Here is a 19,461-nt window from a genome sequence, read left to right on the forward strand (position 1 = left end):
AGTCAGCTGCACTAGAAAGCAATAGGGCTTGGACTCTGGGTCCCAGCTTGACTCGAGCTCGGACCCTACAGAGTCCTGGGACCCTGGGTTTGAGCCCTGGGCTAGCACAATTGCAGCGTAGATGCAATGGGGGGGTTAGGCTCAAACGTGGGCTTACGTTGCAGTGTAGATACCCTACAGGTCTTCAAAGACTAAACAGTAGACAGAGCTGAATGTGTAGTGTAAGAGTCAAGCTGAACTGCGCCACCCAAAACTTAAAAAAAAAACAAAACCTATATATTCAGCCTCTCTTTACATACACATCATGAAGTTTAATATGGAAGAAAATTGCACAGGCTACCTTAAGGTAAACAGTGGTTCCTACTCTTAAGCTCGTGTGCTGTACAGAAAGAGGAGGAAGCCAATAAAATACTGCTGATAAAAAGATAAAATGTCACGGGTAAAAGTTTCCAAACACATCTATTTTCAAAAGCAACTTAGGCACTTGGGAGCCTAAGTCTCCTTGAAAGTCAATGGGAGTTAGGAGCCTAAGTCACTTAGGTGTTTTTGAAAATTCTACCCCTAATCTACCCTGAACAGGGAAAAAACCATGGAAACTATCAGCACCTTTCCATAAAGGCAGATCTATATGGTTCTGGCTCACACACGTTCCTTGTAGCATCCACAGTGTCTTGGACTTATAGAACCTCTGTTTTTGCTGTAAAAACTATTTTTGCAATCAGAAGCATTAGAAGCTTAGTTTCAAAATTATGTCTTAAATTCTAGGCTCTTTGGGGGGCAACGATTGGGTCTACTTCTATGTTTGTAGAGCACTCAGCACAAGGAGACTCAGCTCTGGCTGGGACCTCAGTACTATCATAATAAAAACAAATTTTGGAAGATACAAGAAAATCCATGGGGAAGAATGTAAATCCTCAGAATACATGTGACTGTTCCAACCTATAAATCAGGATACAGGGCTCTGAAGGAACTAGCTTTGAGGTGGAAGAGAAGTCACATCACTAACTTTAATAAGATGACTAAGTTACTAGACTGAATACAGATTAGTGTAAGTAGTAACTATTTGGAAAATTCAGGAGGAAGAAGGGTTTACAAACACATTTCTGAATTTGTGCAAGTGATTGAGAGACTCGTTGAATATCTGCATTTTGGGGGTGAAAGTCACCCTTGGGCACAGGACGAGCACAAAGAGCTACGTAGCACTTAAGTCCAAGCCCTCAAGTGGTGAATAGGCCATTTGCTGGACATCTGCACAGGGGTGACTACTTTCACCACCTTTTGAATTACTCACGCCAACAAGTGAAAGAATAAGTTCAAGGGTCTGAATCTGTGAGGGGCTCATGGCTCTCTGTTCCCGTTGACAAACAGGAGTTGAAGGTGCTCAGCCCATACAGTCAGGCCCCAACTATACTTAGTATTTATAAAAATTTACTGTACTAGTAAATTATATCTAATTTTTATTTAAATAAAATAAATCTTGCAGCACAAGAGCTCACTACAGCAATCTCTGCTATTAAATCTTTGCAAGAAGTGGGGATTTTTTTGGTCTAAGTTATTGTGTGTGGATTAGCAAGGCTATTGTACTTTCAAAGAAAAGTGGAAAAACTTGGAGATTCTGGGTCAGGTTCTCAAACTGGCACGAGCTGGTAAAGTACCATTGACTTCCATGGCATTACACCAGTTTGCACCAACTGAGGATCTGGCTCTGTTTTACTAAATTTATACTTGATCTCGAAACAACCCATCCATCCACAGTGGAAGTGCATCCTTATCAACTAAGTTTCACAAATTTATGATAACAGGGAGTAAAAAGGAATCACCACTTGACGATCGCAACCAAAAAGAAAATGTGACCCAAATCCTGCACCTGGTGCAGGGGACCGTGTGTGAGGCTCTAAGTGTAGGTGATGTGCATTTTTGGTTAAAGAGTTAAACAGAACAGGACTGAATGTGCTATTCAAATAACATGTATTCGTTTAAAACAATATTAATACATTTGCTCAGAATTCTTTCTAGACCTTTTGAGAACACAGCTCAGTATTTTCAAAATGTACATAACTTTCAAAAAACAATACTGATTAAAAAAAGATGATTGATGGTACCTAAAAAAAATACCCAAAATTTCAAACCATCTCCTGTCCAGCATTACAATTACTGTAATAATTCCTCCTGAAAATTATTCTTTTCACTAAACATGGGTACTGAAATTGAAGTAATTAGAAACACTACGAATGTGAAAATACCACCAACTTTCCGCAGTTTAAAAAAAAAAAATCAGAACGTTCTTTGGAATCACTGAGTTATCAAAAATTTGGATTTTTCTACAGTCTCTGCACCTTCTTTTCAAACCAGTCTGTTTGTGTACAGATTTCAAGTCTTTGAGCAGTTTAATATCCACTGTTGGAAAACAGTCTCTGACCAGCAGGAGGCTACATTAAAGAAATATTGGCATACTTTATTCATGACGACTTCTGCCAAAAATAAGGACTTTAGAGCATGAGACAGAATGTCCCTGTTTTAGGAGATTTTATGTACTTCATGTGTATATTTCCAGTGCAAATTCTTTTTCAGCACTTGTGATAAGTGACAGAGAGACAGAGAGACAGAGAGACAGAGAGACAGAGAGACAGAGAGACAGAGAGACAGAGAGACAGAGAGACAGAGAGACAGAGAGACAGAGAGACAGAGAGACAGAGAGACAGAGAGACAGAGAGACAGAGAGACAGAGAGACAGAGAGACAGAGAGACAGAGAGACAGAGAGACAGAGAGACAGAGAGACAGAGAGACACTCTCCTGTGGTCTTGCTTGGAGATAACCAACAGCCATAAAATGTCGAACTATTAGCTATTGTTGAAGCCAGTTCCCCAGCACTGGCAAGTTGGGTTAGTTTATTAAAGATTTCATTTCTAAGATAAACAGACTATGGCGTAGCATGAAATCTGGTCACGGCTATGGTTTTGATGTGCGTACAGTTTGATAAGAGATGCTTGTCCCTTGCAGTATTGGCTGGAATTGATTAGAAATAAGTCCATGATATTCTCCACGTGTCATGAAATGTGGGAGATCTGTCTGACTCTAGTCTGTATTTCCTGTCGACACAATGGGCAGGTCTCCAGTTGCAAGGCACACTCCATGCACAGGTCACTAAAGAAGAGAAGATTCAGTTACAAATCTGAATTTATGCTGATTAAAAAAATGAAAAACAAAACAAAAAAGGAGTAGAATCCAGATGCTAATAAATTCACTCCATACAAAAATTTCATTCAACGACTGTGGAAAAAGGGTCAGCAAGATTGATTTTCCTCAATGTGAAGGTTCGGTTCTGTGTCCTCAGCTCTCACTAGAGTCAATGGAAGCTCATGAGTCTCAAGCCCTTCCTTGCAGGAGGCAATCAGAATCTTGCAGGATTTAGGTCCTTAATGCTGCTGAGCAATTTCTAGTGCAGTCACCCTTTCATTAACCCACAGACCAGCTATGGTTTGGACAATGGCAGTGCAAGTCTCCCCACACTGATTTGCCTGACTCTTGACCTAGAATGCCAATCACTAGAGGCCATGGGGGGTATATTCTGCACACCCACTCAATCCTTTGTCTTTCTGCTAACTGCCAACAAGAATGTCAATTCCAACAGGCATATTATAGTGGTGCCCACAGGTCACTAAGAGCTGGACACTTAGCTGCAAACTCATTTCATAAAGGCAATTCAAAAACCATCATGGCAATGACATTATCAGTACTTAACTGTATTTGAACTGGTAACTTGGTAAAAGGATCCAGATTGCATTAAAAATCCAGTCCCATTCTTGATTTTCTCTAAACTGTATTGCATTTTATGTAGAGCTTTTATACTATACTTATCTCAAGACACTTTCCAGATCAAGGAGTTAAATTTGGTAGAGCAGGCACTGTGAAGAGACACACAAGCAGGTCTACGCTTAGCAACTGCACACACCCAGCACCTTGGATATTACATCTGTTTTGTTGAGGGAGATGGTCAGATGACTAGTGTTTGTTTATCCTGTACTCCTTTTCAAATCTTTAAAGGGACAGATCTTTTCGTGCAGGTTGGGTAGTCACTAGAGATGAGCAGAAGTCCTACTTTGACTGCATTTTCACACAACGCGGTGCAAACAGACAAGGTCTGTGTGTTTAATTTACCTGTGTCCACAGGGTCTGAGTTCTGTGTCTGCTACCTCATCACAGCACAGCGTGCAGCAGTTCTCTCGGATACTCACTTGCTTCAACAATGCCAGACGTCGATGTCTGAAATAGATGTACGAGAAAAACATTTATCACTAAACTACACTCCTGAGTGATGGATCCAGGCCAATACACAAATTCTTTTGTTTTTAATTGACAATTAAAAACAGTAAAAATATTCCTAAACAAACGTACAATTATTTGGGACAGTCTAACAACCCTATTCTGGCTATGCCGTGGGGATGGCTGGAAGAGGTGGCTAGACTAGATGACTCAATACATCTTTTTCCCCCATCTCCAGTTCCTAGGACTTCCGAAGTGGAACACTTTTAAACAAACAAACAAACCTCTTATGATTTAGTTTGATATATACACTTGTATAATAGGAATGTTTTTAAAAAAAATTCTCAATATGCAAAGTCTCAGAAACCATACAATACTGTAAAACTGTTTACAAGAACAGACACAAGAGGGACAACAATCCAACTTATCAACCAACACAGGAACAGGAGCAAAGGCTAGGACGGAGAAGGGAATGTATGGTGTGTTAGTATAAAGGAAACGTCCAAGGAACCGAGTTAACCAAAACTTTACTCCATATGTTTGGATTCTAACAATGGAATTAGAGCTGTCTTCTCAAGTGACCCCAATACCAAGGTATTTGAGTTGAGAAAAATCGATGAAAAAAGTGACAGTGCAATTCTTCTAAAGAGCAACTAATGCTAAGTAGTTGGAGGGTCCCTCTACATATGATTAAAAATAAGAGGTGATTTAGTATGTAATTTTCTTGATAAGTTTTGAATGAACACGGGGGGAGGTTGAAATAAGTAAACAGTCAAAAAGCGTAGGGTAAACAGTGCAGCAACGTCTCCATATTAACGTTGGTGACCGTTAGTGTTTAGAAAGGTGCCTGAGAAAAAGCATCAGAACCTTCACTGATGAAAGCAAAGAATTCCTTTCAATATCCAAGAAATGATAAAATGTCAGCCCTGCTTCTGCAATGGGGCTACTAGCACTCTGCACTCCCGTGCATTCAGTGGAGCTCTGTGTGGATCTGGGATAGATGGTACCAATGGAGGTTCAGTCCCTTGATGATTTTATTCACCCACTCTCAGGGGTGGGACTTTTGATACCCCCCCAGAAGGGGAGTGAACTGAACTGAGAGCGCAGCTCAGCTAGCGAGCGGGGATCAGTTGGGACTCGCCAGGAGGCGAAGGGTCTTCAGGGCACTGTGATAGGCCCTGTTGAATTGTGTACCCCAGAAGGGGTTTGGTTGTACACATGCAGACTGTGGGATTTGGCTGGAGGGCTGCGTCTCCCAAGATCCACCTGGCGAGGCTGGTAGCAGGCGCAAAGCTGGAAAAAGTGCAGGTACCGGCACACCAGCTAGGGAGTGCTCATGAGAGGCGAGTGGCCCCATCACACTAACTATCTTTAGGCACCGAAGTTTAAAAATTTGGGTTTTGCCCCAGATTACATGGAGAGTTAGTGGCAAAGCAGGGCCACTGGTTCCCAGCGCTGTGCTCTCGTGCACTGCATCACACTTTTACTGATTACCTAAAGTTAGAATTGAATTTTTTTTTCCTTTTTGCAGAAATGCAAAATTTATGCTGATTTTATCCAAGTAGAAGTTCTGAGCATAAACTAAGCCAAAAGAGGTCTTAAGCTGTTCAGAAATCAGGGAATTGCCAGTCTACTCCAACATCTCTCCTTGGCAGCATCCTTCATAGTAAGGAAGTATTTTTACTGAGATTAAGAGAAGAGCAATCACTTCAGGCTTTACAATTGCTTGCAAAGTGCTTCTACACAGCCAATGTTTAAAAGTGACCTCATTTGTGCCAAGACACCAATTTTAATTAAGATCATTTTTCTTCAATTAACTTCACAGTTTATACATAGCAGGAAGTGATTTTTACTATGTGTATTTTAAACACTGTGCGAGGTAAAACTGCACAGCCAGTGTAAATTAATGAGTACAGAAGGAAGACAGGACAAAAATCTAGCAGAGCATTTAAGCACATGCTTAAGTGCTTAAGATATGCTGGCACTAGAAAAGGTTCAGAAAAGGGCAAATAAAATGATCAGGGGTTTGGAACGGGTCTCATATGAGGAGAGATTAAAGAGGCTGGGACCTTTCAGTTTGGAAGAGAGGAGACTAAGGGGGGATATGATCGAGGTCTATAAAATCATGAGTGGGGTGGAGAAAGTGAATAAGGAAAAGTTATTTACTTGTTCCCATAATACAAGAACTAGGGGCCACCAAATGAAATTAATGGGCAGCAGGTTTAAAACAAATAAAAGGAAGTTCTTCTTCACTCAGCACACAGTTAACCTGTGGAACTCCTTGCCTGAGGGGGTTGTGAAGGCTATAACAGGGTTTAAAAGAGAACTGGGTAAATTCATGGAGGTTAAGTCCATTAATGGCTATTAGCCAGGGTGGGTAAGGAATGGTGTCCCTAGCCTCTGTTGGCCAGAGGGTGGAGATGGATGGCAGGAGAGAGATCACTAGATCATTACCTGTTAGGTTCACTCCCTCTGGGGCACCTGGCATTGGCCACTGTCGGTAGACAGGATACTGGGCTGGATGGACCTTTGGCCTGACCCAGTATGGCCATTCTTATGTTTTTATGCTTTGCTGAAGTGGAGCCTGAAGTCTAGCATGTCCCTTTCACGTAAGGACTAATCACATCCTGAATTGATCACAAAGTTATTTATGTTCGGAGACTACGTTAGACCATTTACACCAGAAATTTGACATCCTGTTCAAACCTACATATTTGTATATTGTATGAATGTGGCATAACCAGCAGAAAGAGATTACCTTGGTAAAATTATTTTCTCCTCTGTTGTCAGGAAGGCATAGTCATTAAAGGTGCTAAATTTGATTGAAGGTGAATACTTGAAAGGTTTTGCTCCAAAATTGAACTCACATTGTTGATAGGACATGAAACTAGCTGCAGCAAAAAAGCCAGATCTGCAATTTGAAGGACAGCATGAACATCAGAAAGCAATAGTACAGACAGAGCATGCTGGACATACCTATTGGACCAAACGCTATCTCACGCTGGAACAAGACTTCCAGTACTGTAATCCAGCCACTGTTATTTGGGAGAGAAACTCCAGGGAACCTGATTTTAGCAGCATGTATTTTTCTTACTTGATTCATTATTTCTCAATTTAATTAAGATATGTGAACCAAGTCCATTGCCACTGTCTGCCAGAGCCTCTACTGGCTACAAACAGGATAAGTTGCATCTATGTGGAGGCAAACGCATGCATCTGAGTGCGTGACAACACTATTCTCCATCCACCTCAGCAGGAATAACTGTTTTGTCCAAAATGGGGCTGTGTGTTGCTGTTTGGGGAACAGGTTCAAGTGCAAAGGATTCACATCACCGCCACCCCCTCAATCTCTCTTATTTGGGAAGGCACAAAACTTGGAGAACACTGAGCAAATTAGGAGTGTGCAAAAAGTTGACACATCTGAAGCAACAAGAACAAGGTTTTGTTATTTTATCTCCCAGAGAACCAAAATCCACAATATTATATAGAAAGTGTTCCGTAAATTGCTAACATTGCACGACAGAAAGCTGCATTAAACTTAGGCTAAAGAATGTATTTCCTCTGGCCCTTAAATCCATTTGTAAATTCACACTTTTTAGCTGGTTTCAGATTTTTAGCTGTTATCAGTACCTTTCAACAGGGAGCTCTGCTTAAGAGCAATAGCATCTATGACCGGTAAATATTAGTTTACTGTCAAACTAAACCCAGAATTTGAATTTTTTCTTTTAACCAATGAACCATTATCCATATTGCATTTTAATACTTGTCTGTCAAAATGAAAATATTACTTACACTGCAGATGAAAACACTTGCTTCTCAGCAGGAAGCTGGTTTCCATTTAAATAGAAGATCATTTGCTTTTCTTGCAAATCTAGTAAAAATCCTATTGTGTCTCCTTATGTACAAAAACAAAAATATTTTAGGATTAAGGTTCAGGTATTTATGGCATTCAACAAATATGATTGGGAGTTGGAGGTGCTGATTGTTGAGGAAAGGTTAAAGAAGCTGATTGAATAGCTGGGCTAAGGAGTGATTAATAGGGAACAACCTACCATTATTTGAATAAGCACTAAAGAGGGAGAAGAGTTATTTACCATAGTAAAAAGGGTATAATTAGGAGGAAATTGGATGAAATTAAGGAAAGGAAGATTTAGGTTGATTTGCACACAGACAGCTACATTTAAGGAACATTAACATTGCTAAGCTAAATATTCAAAAGTTAGCAAATGCAGGCTTTAGGATTGCCTCTTTCCATTCCCTCCCCAGGCTGGAGCATGCCCAATGCAGACCATCTTCAGGGAATTTAGCTGCTAAAAATCTAAAGAAGTCTCTGCAGCGCATGTTCAAACTCAGGTATTTCAAAGATTTTATAACTTGGGCAAATTTGGGCTGATTTTCATGAGGATTACAGGCACATCCCTGAAGAAAAGAAAAGAAAAAGGCCACCCTCCTCCCAAATTTCAAGTTCCTACTCCAAAGAAAAGGGGTCACTATAGCTTCTCAAAGCAAAGATTGCCAGAATTTCCTTTTTTTTTTTTTTTATAAACATACAGGGGCAAAACAATGTATTTCCCAAATCTTGTTCTAAGAAACAGCCAAACCATTTTTGCTGAAGACAGACAGATGAGCCCGAGGCAAAACACCTTGCATGGAAAATTTCTCCCCAAATGATTTAAGTCTGGCCAAGTTATAAGCAACTGAAAACAGGGTCTTCTAAAAGGAAGTATCAGACAACATTAAGCTAAGGTGGTGCTATCAGCACCACCTGTAATAACTGGTGGTGGTGGTAGAGGTTCCCCAAAGTGAGATCTGTTAGGCTGTGGAAGGTCTCCATGAGAAGTGGTGGACAGTTTCACAGGACACATTTAAGAAACCAGACAGAACACCAGTAAGCGTACAGTAATTAACAATCCTGAAATGGCAAGAAGTTGGCTAGATCTCATCTTCAGATTCTCTGAAACTGCTAATAAACTCCAACTACAGGCTATTCCTCCCGTGAGTATTCTAGAAAAGCTCTTTGGTGATAGCAGGCTAGGATAACTGCCACAAGATGAAGAAAATACCTTCTTTCCAGCAGGGATGGGAATGTGGTTTACTTCTGGCATTATACCAAATCAGCTGCCGGCAGCCATCATATGCACAGGAGTACTCGTCGTCCCCAATACCGTAACCTTCCTTTAGCGAAACAAAGCACAGCATTTTAATCTGCAGTCACTCCTGTTTTGTGGGAAAGGGCTGGAGGTCTATTTTTACATAACCAAACCATTCATTCTAAGAAGTTTAATTTTATTCTATTCTATTTTCTCTCTCTCACTTACACCCACACACCCCTCATTCAGTATCACTTCCTTACTCTTTCCACCTAAAAATGCATCAGAACTACACAGCTCTTGTTAGGAAGGCATATTTACTTTTTCCCCTCCTTTGGGAGGGGTACTTTCAAGGTCAAATGGATTTTACTCCTTTAAAAAAAAAATAAAATAAAAAATTAGGAGTGAATGTAACGCTCCTGAAAGAGGACGGTCTAATAGCATTACCTGAACCAGGCTTAGCAAGAGCAGAGGTACCAAGTGAGCTTCCTCTCAGGCAGCTCTGACCACACACCTCATTTCTGATCTATGTTCAGCAGACAGAATGACTCAGTATTACGAATCAGGGCATTTGCTGGGTAACAGAGCACGACCAAGGTGGTGTTTGCAATGTTCCACACAATTTTTGTACTATTGTTTACCCAGGTGTTACAACGTTTTCCACGGGTCAGAGGGGGAATATAGTCTTGTGCACTATCCACCAGACCAAGTCAGGAGTTATGGGGTTTATTTGGGACTCTGCCAGCAACTGGTTGGGAGACACTGGGCAAGTCACTGAACCTCTGGGCCTCACGACTTCCATACTTATAAAATAGGGATAAAGCTTGCCTACCTCCTAGGGATGTTGTAAGGATTAGTGTCTGCAAAGTGCTTCGAGCTCCCTGAATGAAAGGGACTATACATTTTATATGTTGATTAATATCGGATATATTATCTTTACAACATAGCTAGGTATCTAAACAGCAACATTTTACTTGTTTTCTCCACAATGCCACCTCTAGTCTAACCGAAGCTACTCTCAAACTCAAGAGCTGACAAAACTTGAGACAATGACAAGTTATATTAGTTATTTTCAAATAAGGAAGTGGCTGCCAGCAAGAAGACTGTGGGAAAAACAGCGCCCTCTGTTGTGTTCCCCCAAAACGAATCCAAAGGCTGTACTATAAAAAGCTTTTGAGACTCCTCACTAAACCCATTTGGGGGCAAGCAGTAACTGAAAACAATATCCTTCATCAGAAAGCCACCTCTCTTCGTTGACGAGGAGGAACCAATTAGCAATATGGAAGAAGAGACTAGTTTCTGCTTGCTCTGTGGGATTTGATAAGGGCAGAGATGCCCGTACTCCTCCAACGTGAGTCTCACAGGTCCCAAATAATAGCTAAATTCAGTCAATTTTCAAGTGTTAACGAGATAAATGGCCCCAAATACATTATAAATGAACTTGTTTAACTTGACAAACATTAGTCCAATTGAGATGTCAGAAGTACAGGCCGCAATCAAAAAGATTAAAAATAACAAAGCAGCGAGAGATGATCAAATTACAGCAAAAATGCTTAAAATACTTGCTACCACCATCCTAATGGAACAGAGAGCTGTTTAATGAAGTTTGGGAAAAAGAGACACCCTCCTCACCAAGAGGAGCATGGAATAATTGTCAGAATATTCCAAAAGGGTTAATCTTACTAACAACTGGAGAGAAGTTACATTCCTCTCTGTTGTAGGGAAAGCCTTGTGCAGTGTGATACTAAATTGGATGAAAGAGGCAGTGGATGCAAAGCTTAGAGAAGAATAGGCTGGATTCAAGCCCAAGAGATCCTGTGCAGGTCAGATATTCACACCAAGGACCATAGAAGAATGTCTAGAAGGGGAAGCTCCCTTCTTCATCAATTTAATGGATTTTCAAGAAGCATTTGATAGCCTGCACAAACATACATTGTGGAACATTCTTCAGTTCTACAGAATCCCAGCTAAAGTCATCAAGGCCACGTAGAGATGTGAAGTGCTCTATAAAGGTGAACAATCAGACAGTGGTTCACTGACATGAGTGAAACAGGACTGCATTGTATATCTACTGTTTGCCGTAGACTGGATAACAAAGAAGTGTATTAGCAACACAAACAATGGTACAGCATGGCTAGATGGCTAATGTCTAGACGACCTTGATGATATTGTGGTAGTGAGCAGCACCCCCAAAAGTTACAAAGACAGACAGACATTTTGGCAAAAATAGCAGGCCAAGCATAGCTCAAAATTAATTAGGTTAAAACAAATATCCCTTAAAGCCAGATGTCAAGTGGTAACATAACAGAAGTCAAAAACAGGGTGGATAAAAATCCATGATAAAAAAAATTAAATTTTTTTTATTTAAATCAGATTTTTTTGCTAAAATGCTTTTTGAGGAAAAAACCTATCTAAAGATAGTTTTAATTAAGATAACTTTTTGAACTATAATGTATCTCATCATGGAATAGGGATTATAAATTCTAATTCTATAGTATGAGACAATATATTCATGTAACATTTAAGAAAAGTTTTGTAAATTAGTTCCAATAGTTCATGGATTAGGGACTGAATATTATGGGGTTCCAGGGGCTTCTGTATAGATTATTTAGGTTAATCTTTCTATCAACCCAATGGGACTCAGTAGTCAGTCTAGAAGATACCATCAGAGATGCTTAGTTTTGCAGTTCTCAGACTATGGATTTATGTCTACTGAGATAACATGCATGTTAACAGCAAAAATGTGTCTGCCTGCCTAACCAACCAACCTACCTACAGGTGAAAAAACAACAAACCTCAACCCTATTGTCCCTCTGCAAATTTGTGTACGCAGAGCAAATCCCTTACCTCTCTCTAAAAGTGCAAAGTTTCGAAAAGTTCAATGAATAAAAAAGATTGTTGCGGGTGGAATGGATCTGGACAAGGAGAGGAAGTCTGGAGATAAATGTGAGAAGAGAGGGACAGGCAACTGAAACAAAAGTGAAACTGTTTGAGCAGCATATTCCAGAAGTCTTGAGGTCTTTCTGAGCGTAGCCTTTATTGATTTGAGATCTACCATACCATTCTCTCACTAGAAAGAAAAACCTATAATGGCAGCAGGCCGTAAGAGAGACCCAGTTTGGGAATGAGAACCATTCAAGAAATATATGTTTGCTGATGATTATTTAAAGAAAGTCACACCAGTGAACTGGTGGGTCACGTAAGCACTTGGATTCAGAGACTGTTGAAGTGATAATCTCACTTTTAACAACAGTAGCTTCTTCTGCTGGTGTAGAAAGAATATTATCTTCCTTTGGACTCATTCATTCCAAACTGAGAAATTGTTTGGGACCTGAAAAAGCAGGAAAGTTTGTTTTTCTTTTCCAGATTATGAACAAACAGGAAAATGAAGGTGAAGAGGAGGGAGTTAGCTGCAGAAATCAATATTTTAAGTTTCTTGTGTTGACCTGGCTGACATGGTTGATTTAATGTTTGGTTGTTTTTTGTTTTTTTTTAATATTTCATTTAACTATTTTAGTTCAGAACAATTAACAAAAACAAACCTGATTTTAAAAAACTTGAATGTTTAACTAAATTCAAACATTCAGATGCTTGTTTTGTTAAAATATTTATGTTTGCTGTTGAAGAAAACAATCCAGAATACATAACGTTGTCCTTTTAGTTAAATAAAACAATATTAATGTCTGTCTCATGATGTTCTCCTCCTAATATAGCATGCCAAGAAAATCCTCCAAATATTAATGATTAACCTGTTGAATTGGAGATATTTATGAAGTCATCGGGAGGTGAACTATCTGCTTCAATTACCTTTGGTAAATGAAATAACCAATCATTCATTTTCTGATATAGCTGTAAAACTAATCTGAAAAGTTTTCAAAATAAATCACTTTAAAAATGTATCGTGTGTACCTTCTAAAAATGAAACCTACATCTGAGTTGTGAAGAATATGTATTACGGTTATAACTACCAACAAGAATGCACTTTTATGTAGAAATCCATGATTAAATTGAGTCTTCCTGACTAGTAATTTAAATCAATTTGATTTTAATCAAATCCACCCTGGTCAAAAATATCAAGAAGAGCAACTCATCTACGTGGGTAATTCCATATTAGTTAATGGATGCCTCAAGAAGGAAGTGACATCAAGGATAGGAAAGGTATCCACAGTATTTAGTGAACTTAACAATGCATGGTTATCAACAAAACTGACAATTTTCAATTCAAACGTAATCTCGGTGCTAACATAGGGCTGCAAGAGCTGGAGATCTGCTAAAATGTTAGAAAACTAGATGCATTCAAAAATAAGTGCCTACAAAAGATTCTGGGCAGAAAGAATACCAGAAACATCCAATCAAGGGAACAATAAATAGTAAAGCAAGCTTCTAGCCCTTAAATAGAGACATTATCTCAATTCTTCCTACTGAGAAATTCCTCACAGGAAGCACATCAGACAGAAAAAACAACCACCCCAAACAAACTGTCAAGCTACTTAGGGTGAGTGGGGAAAATCTTTTAAGCCTCTTCTAGTTTAAGGGCTGGTGGGTTGCTGCTTCATTTCACAAACAGTTTCCATAACAGTCAGTGTTGGCAACTTCTGGTATTCAAGACAGGCTTGCAGTTTTTTACATTTCTTTTGCAATACTGTGCAGTAGGCAAGGGGCCATATTTAGAGATAATGTAATCGGATGTGTAAATTATATGTCAGCACGGGAAAGTAACTTACATGAATGAATGTAAGGGAGAGGATAGCGGGAAGAGTAACTAATGGGGGCAGGGAATCTACTTTATCTTATTCCCTCTTACACCGTCCTGTTAGCTGCTTTTCTCGCTATATCCTTCTCTTCCATTTCCTTGGCCCATACCAACTTACATTCATCAACACCAACATCTACATCACAGTATTTGGTCTATGATGTATATCAGGTTTTAGAACGATTTTTTTCTACAAGTTTTCTGAGCAGTTTTAACTCGGGTCATTCTTGTTTTAGAACATAAAATAACCCAAAACAGAACTCTATATAATCTGCTTCCTTATCTTAAAGTGTTATGATGACCAAAAAATGACTATGGTAATATGAAGATTTTAACAAATTTCAGGATTCTGACTGGATAGCAAGCAGATCTGTTGCCTGCTGACTTTACCAAGGAATGAGCTTCTACTACTTGATGCGCCTGTTGGCTCTGCAGAGCCAACGCAATAGAGGAGACCTGGATTTTCTTCTGGCTTGTGCACAGATGGAATTGTTAACTAAGGACCCTACCCTGTTCCCACTCAAGTCAATGGTAAAATGCTAACTGACCTCGGAGGCAGCAGGATAGGCCTATAAATTTCTATTGCAGAACTATTAATAGTGATTATGGGTGAACCAGAAAGTTTGATTTTCAGATGCTGGGTGAGGTTGCAAAGGTAACAATTAGAAAAGCCATCCTTATTTGTAAGCTGAACACACTTGCTATGAAAGCATTAACAGATTCCATTAAAAAAAAAGCAGAATAGAAGGAACTTTAACAGTAGTTTTCAGATGGAGAATACAAACTTGGCAATTCTGAAAACAAGGCTGCCATGGTAACCTTTACACTATCCCCATCTTGTCTGAGTACCCCTGAGTTTACAACAGCCTAAAAATTTACAAACCAAGGTATACACACAACACACACACAAAAAACAAAAAAGCCACATCACAAAGGTATTTGCCTTTACTGTGAAGGCACAGTGGCCTTTGCTGTGAAGATTATGAAAAAAACTGAAGCTCTTTTATTCCCCCATAAAACTTGTCACAGGTAAATAGAACTTTGCAAGGCAGGTGAGTAACTAGATGTGACTGCTTGAAATGAAGAATGAAACTACCAGTACCTAATGCAAATGATGTCACCAAGTGACATTTATGCCTGTTTTGTGCTATTCTCAATCTGTGCCTCAGGTAGTTTTCATGTCTGTATGAATTTATTCATTTATTTTTGGAGGGCATGGGAAGAGAACATTTGGCATGCTATTTCCACATATGTACTTTTCCCATCAGAAATTAGTCTTTCCTGACAAACAGGGAGAGCTTCCAATTCCTTGCCAGACTGGAAAATGAAGTGTTAGCACCTAGCCTGTTCTGAAGTGCTATTTGCTCCTCTCTAGTAAAAGAATAGGCAAATTCTTTATATTGGTATCTTCCACCAGGATTCATCCAGGTAGGGAAATGGAAAAAATAAATATCCTACTCACATTTCTGTTATCATTTGAACTATCCCATGATCACAGACTTTGGCCAATTAATGCATGCAATTGCAGAGTATTTTTTAAAAAGCGACATACGTACAAGCAGTAGGAATTTGCGGTGTCAAATACTGACTGAACAGAGCAAGTGTGAGCAAACAGAACACATCGGAGGGAGCTTATGGAAGGAGTCTAGAGAAGGACAAAGTTAGGTTGGCAAAACAGTTTAATATACATCCAGTTTAATCCTTGCTTTCTAGACTAAAAATACAATAGTATGATTACCACCCCCACATTCAAAGCTATTAAACTATCCCAAGCAGACGGTTTCATGTAGATTAGAGGCCCTTTAATCTCTAGTCACCAAGTTTGTGAAATAGAAGAAAAAAAGTAAGAAAAACCACCTCATGGCTCTTTGATGACCTAAGTCAAATGAAGAAAAGGAGTACTTGTGGCACCTTAGAGACTAACAAATTTATTTGAGCATGAGCTTTCGTGAGCTACAGCTCACTTCATCGGATGCATCAAATGAATGACTAGCATATCAGCTCTTAGTAGGCAGGCGATCACTTCACAAAAACACAGCTGGCAGTAACCAGACATCCTTATTTGCAGTTGGGGCAGAGGCCAAGAGTGGAATGGGTCATAAAAACTGAACTACCTTCCTACTGCTCCAGATCAGGGTTGAGGCATGCACCTGTGGTTAAGAAAAGTCCTCGCTACTGATGACCGTGCTGTACTTCTGGAGATAAATGTCACTCCAGCACCTTTCATGAGTACTAAATTCACGAACTGTAACAGTGTCAAATGTATGAAAAAAAACGTAAGAGGCAATCCATATAAAACATGGACAATTATTTCAATAGGCTATAAAAAGCCATTTGTATAGGCACTGTAAGGAAAATAAACCATAATATTTAGAGTATCAACTGTGTGACTTCACATGTACTCACATGATTGAGAAACTTGCTGTCTTTGGTGGCCCATCCAATCTGCATCACTCCTGAAGTAATTACTGTGACTTCATAGTACCAAACCCCAGAATCAACACAGAACGTACATCGAACACTTTCAAAAGAGGAGGCATCGCATCGAGCCTGAAAAACAGAAGTGGAAAATAGATTTGGAATTAGCTGGCAGTCATGAAGAATCCTGTCTGATAGATTTGAGAAATGCCATACAAGTAAAATTGTAAAAGCACTTAAATTTCCAAACACAATGCACCCCTTTCACAACAGCAAGGGCCATATACCGGACAGGATCTTAGTAAAACTGAACCAAGTTGAAAGTAGCTCTGAGAAGAGCAACAGAAGTGATCAGCAAAAAGAACAGGAGTACTTGTGGCACCTTAGAGACTAAATTTTATTTGAGCATAAGCTTTCATGGGCTACAGCTCACTTCATCGGATGCTGAAGCCCATGAAAGCTTATGCTCAAATAAATTTGTTAGTGTCTAAGGTGCCACAAGTCCTCCTTTTCTTTTTGCGGATACAGCTGCTACTCTGAAAGAAGTGATCAAAGGGCTAGTGGAACTGATTTAAAGATTACAGGCTAAAAAAAATGACCAAGTGGGGAACAATCTAGAACTATCCGATAGGTATAAACATCAAGGAGGGACAGGAATTTAGTGCTCTAGGAATATATCATTAGCAGTCATGGAACAAAATTAAGAAAAGGAACATTTAGGCTGAATTTCCTGATGGTGAGAGGTACTTTCTCTGAGGAAATGGAATCCCTATTGCTTTGGGCTTTTAAGACTAGACAGGACAATAGAAAAAACACTAGAACAAAAGAAAAATCTACTGTAGGGAACAGTTCTGCATCACATGGGAGAAGGACCAGATAGATCTAAATAGGTTTCTCTGTTTTTAAAGATCTGAGATTCACAGAGGAGTGATGTTTTACAGTGGTTATTTCTGGTAATAAAAGCAAGGTTAGAGTCATTACAGTCTACTGCCAAAACAGAATTCCTTCACTAGTTTTGTAGGGAACTCAGAAATACAGACTTGTTGAGTCTTTGAAGGGTAAAAAAAAAATGGGAACAAAAAGTGAACTGAAACGGTGATATCTTGTAGCTTTCTTCAAAACAAATTCTATGCTGAAATAATCAAATGACACCTACCTCCAGTCCACGTGGTGAGATCTTAAGGTATTCGCTGACATCGTTACTATTCAGCATGGCCTTAATATTGGTCAAGTCAACTTTCTCATAGGTAAACTGTCTGCCTTCTTTCAAAACTGCAGAAAAAAAAATTAAATAAATAAAGTGCTACTGCAGGAACAAGTCCAACCAGAGTATTTCAATAAATACAAATCTACACACACAAAGGATCCAATTCAGTCTTGGTATACTTTAAAGCAACACAGGCATTATGCATACTTGAATGTCAATACTTACTTACAGTGGCACCCAATGTTTGTTAGAACTATATCCAGGAGCAGGGCATATCCTGCCTGAGTATTTGAAAAGCACCTAAGGGCTAATTGTGCCTCTCAAGGAACCATGAGTAAGCATTAAGGGCATCAGAATACATATCAAGATGTGTGTCCTGAAGGACACACAAGACACCACTCTGAAGGTTAACGTGAGTGGAATTTTACTGTGGGAGGAATGGTGCCAGAGCAATAGTGAAAACTCGAAACTTGCTGCTTTCAGCTATTGGGCTGGGTTTATGCAGCTGAACTGAGCCAATTAAGGTGGTCTTCCCCCTCCACTTTCAGTCCTTTCCCCGTCACTTCTGTGACTGCTAGACCCTCCCACACTGGCTGATCAAATGCTCGAGTTTCATGGCAAGAAAAATATTTCAAGCAAAAGAAAGCAGCCCCTGGTGGAATCTTTGTAACAGCTCATGATCAGGGAAGAGAAGAGAAGCCCAACTGTGGGATTCCCTAGCATGCTGATCGACATGGCCTCCTCATATTTGCTTTAACCCAGGGTGGCATTTTCTCCAACCCTGAGCTATTATAAGTTATACTGTACACCGGGTTTTGTTAGAGATTCCACCCTGGAAATCACCCAGAATCAGGGCAGGGAAGACACAGGATGCTGGGATTGCACAGAACCAGGAGGGCAAGTTGAAGAATAACTGTTATGCTATGCCATGGAAACTGCTCTGTACATTTTCCTCCGAATCATTCTCTTTCACACTGGGGAGGAATGGAGAAGCATTTAGCTCTACAGGCTGAGAATCATACCAACACCACTAAAAAGTAGTAATTCAGACAGAAGTATTTCAGGGAGTGAAATGTACATCACAGACTCATTACTATATATTTATTGCCATTGGTAACAAAGCACAAGTTGATGCTGGGTTTCAGCATAAGCAAGACAAGCTGCTGCCTGGGGCCAACCAAGTAATTTCATTCTCTCTTCTACCAGTGGCAGTGAACAAGAGGGGCACGCTTTAAATAAGACTGGCAAGAATGTGGAGTCCTTTAGTGTGTCAAAGCTTTGGGCCCCATTAGTGATGCCCGGATTGGTTCGTTAAATAAAAGAGACTTTATCAGAGAGCTACGCTTTCTTGGTTTCTTAAATCATGAAAATCTAGTTTGCTTAATAAGTCACAGGTCGTAATTAGTCCTTGTGCAGATGTGGTATCAGTATATCCAAGAATATTACAATGGCTTTCTTTGGGACAACCCTGCTTTCCCTCAAAAAGTCAGCCTACAAGTGCAATCTAGCTATTGCTTCTTTGCTGAAGTGTCACAGCAGGTACAGAGCAAATAAAGTTAAAGAATTTTAACAATTACATAAGGTTTGCTTTTCAAAAATGCAGGCATGCAAATGCACATGGATTTATAAACCTTATTTCTGGGTGGACACCGGATATTTGCAGATACAAATATGACCAGACATTTAAAAAAAACCTCTCTCTCTCACACACACACGCCAGTAATAAAAA

The 19,461-nt window shown here is 39.6% G+C and overlaps 1 protein-coding gene across 2 annotated transcripts in view; it reads right to left on the bottom strand.

Annotated features, from left to right (window-relative positions):
• Positions 1-2,589: 2,589 nt before the first annotated feature.
• The window catches only part of RSPRY1 (ring finger and SPRY domain containing 1), a 54,749-nt gene continuing 37,877 nt past the window's right edge, over positions 2,590-19,461 (bottom strand). For both annotated transcript variants that reach the window (XM_084644717.1, XM_084644718.1), the window contains 7 exons: positions 17,682-17,797; positions 16,514-16,657; positions 9,328-9,439; positions 8,057-8,159; positions 7,023-7,175; positions 4,160-4,264; positions 2,590-3,145 (listed from right to left, as the gene is read on the bottom strand). In XM_084644717.1, the coding sequence (XP_084500843.1) occupies positions 3,049-3,145; positions 4,160-4,264; positions 7,023-7,175; positions 8,057-8,159; positions 9,328-9,439; positions 16,514-16,657; positions 17,682-17,797 (830 nt within the window). In that variant the 3' untranslated portion in view covers positions 2,590-3,048. The remainder of the gene's footprint in view (positions 3,146-4,159; positions 4,265-7,022; positions 7,176-8,056; positions 8,160-9,327; positions 9,440-16,513; positions 16,658-17,681; positions 17,798-19,461) is intronic.

The sequence above is a fragment of the Lepidochelys olivacea genome, assembly GCF_965140295.1.
Source record: "Lepidochelys olivacea isolate rLepOli2 genome assembly, chromosome: 12".
Classification (NCBI taxonomy): Eukaryota; Metazoa; Chordata; order Testudines; family Cheloniidae; genus Lepidochelys; species Lepidochelys olivacea.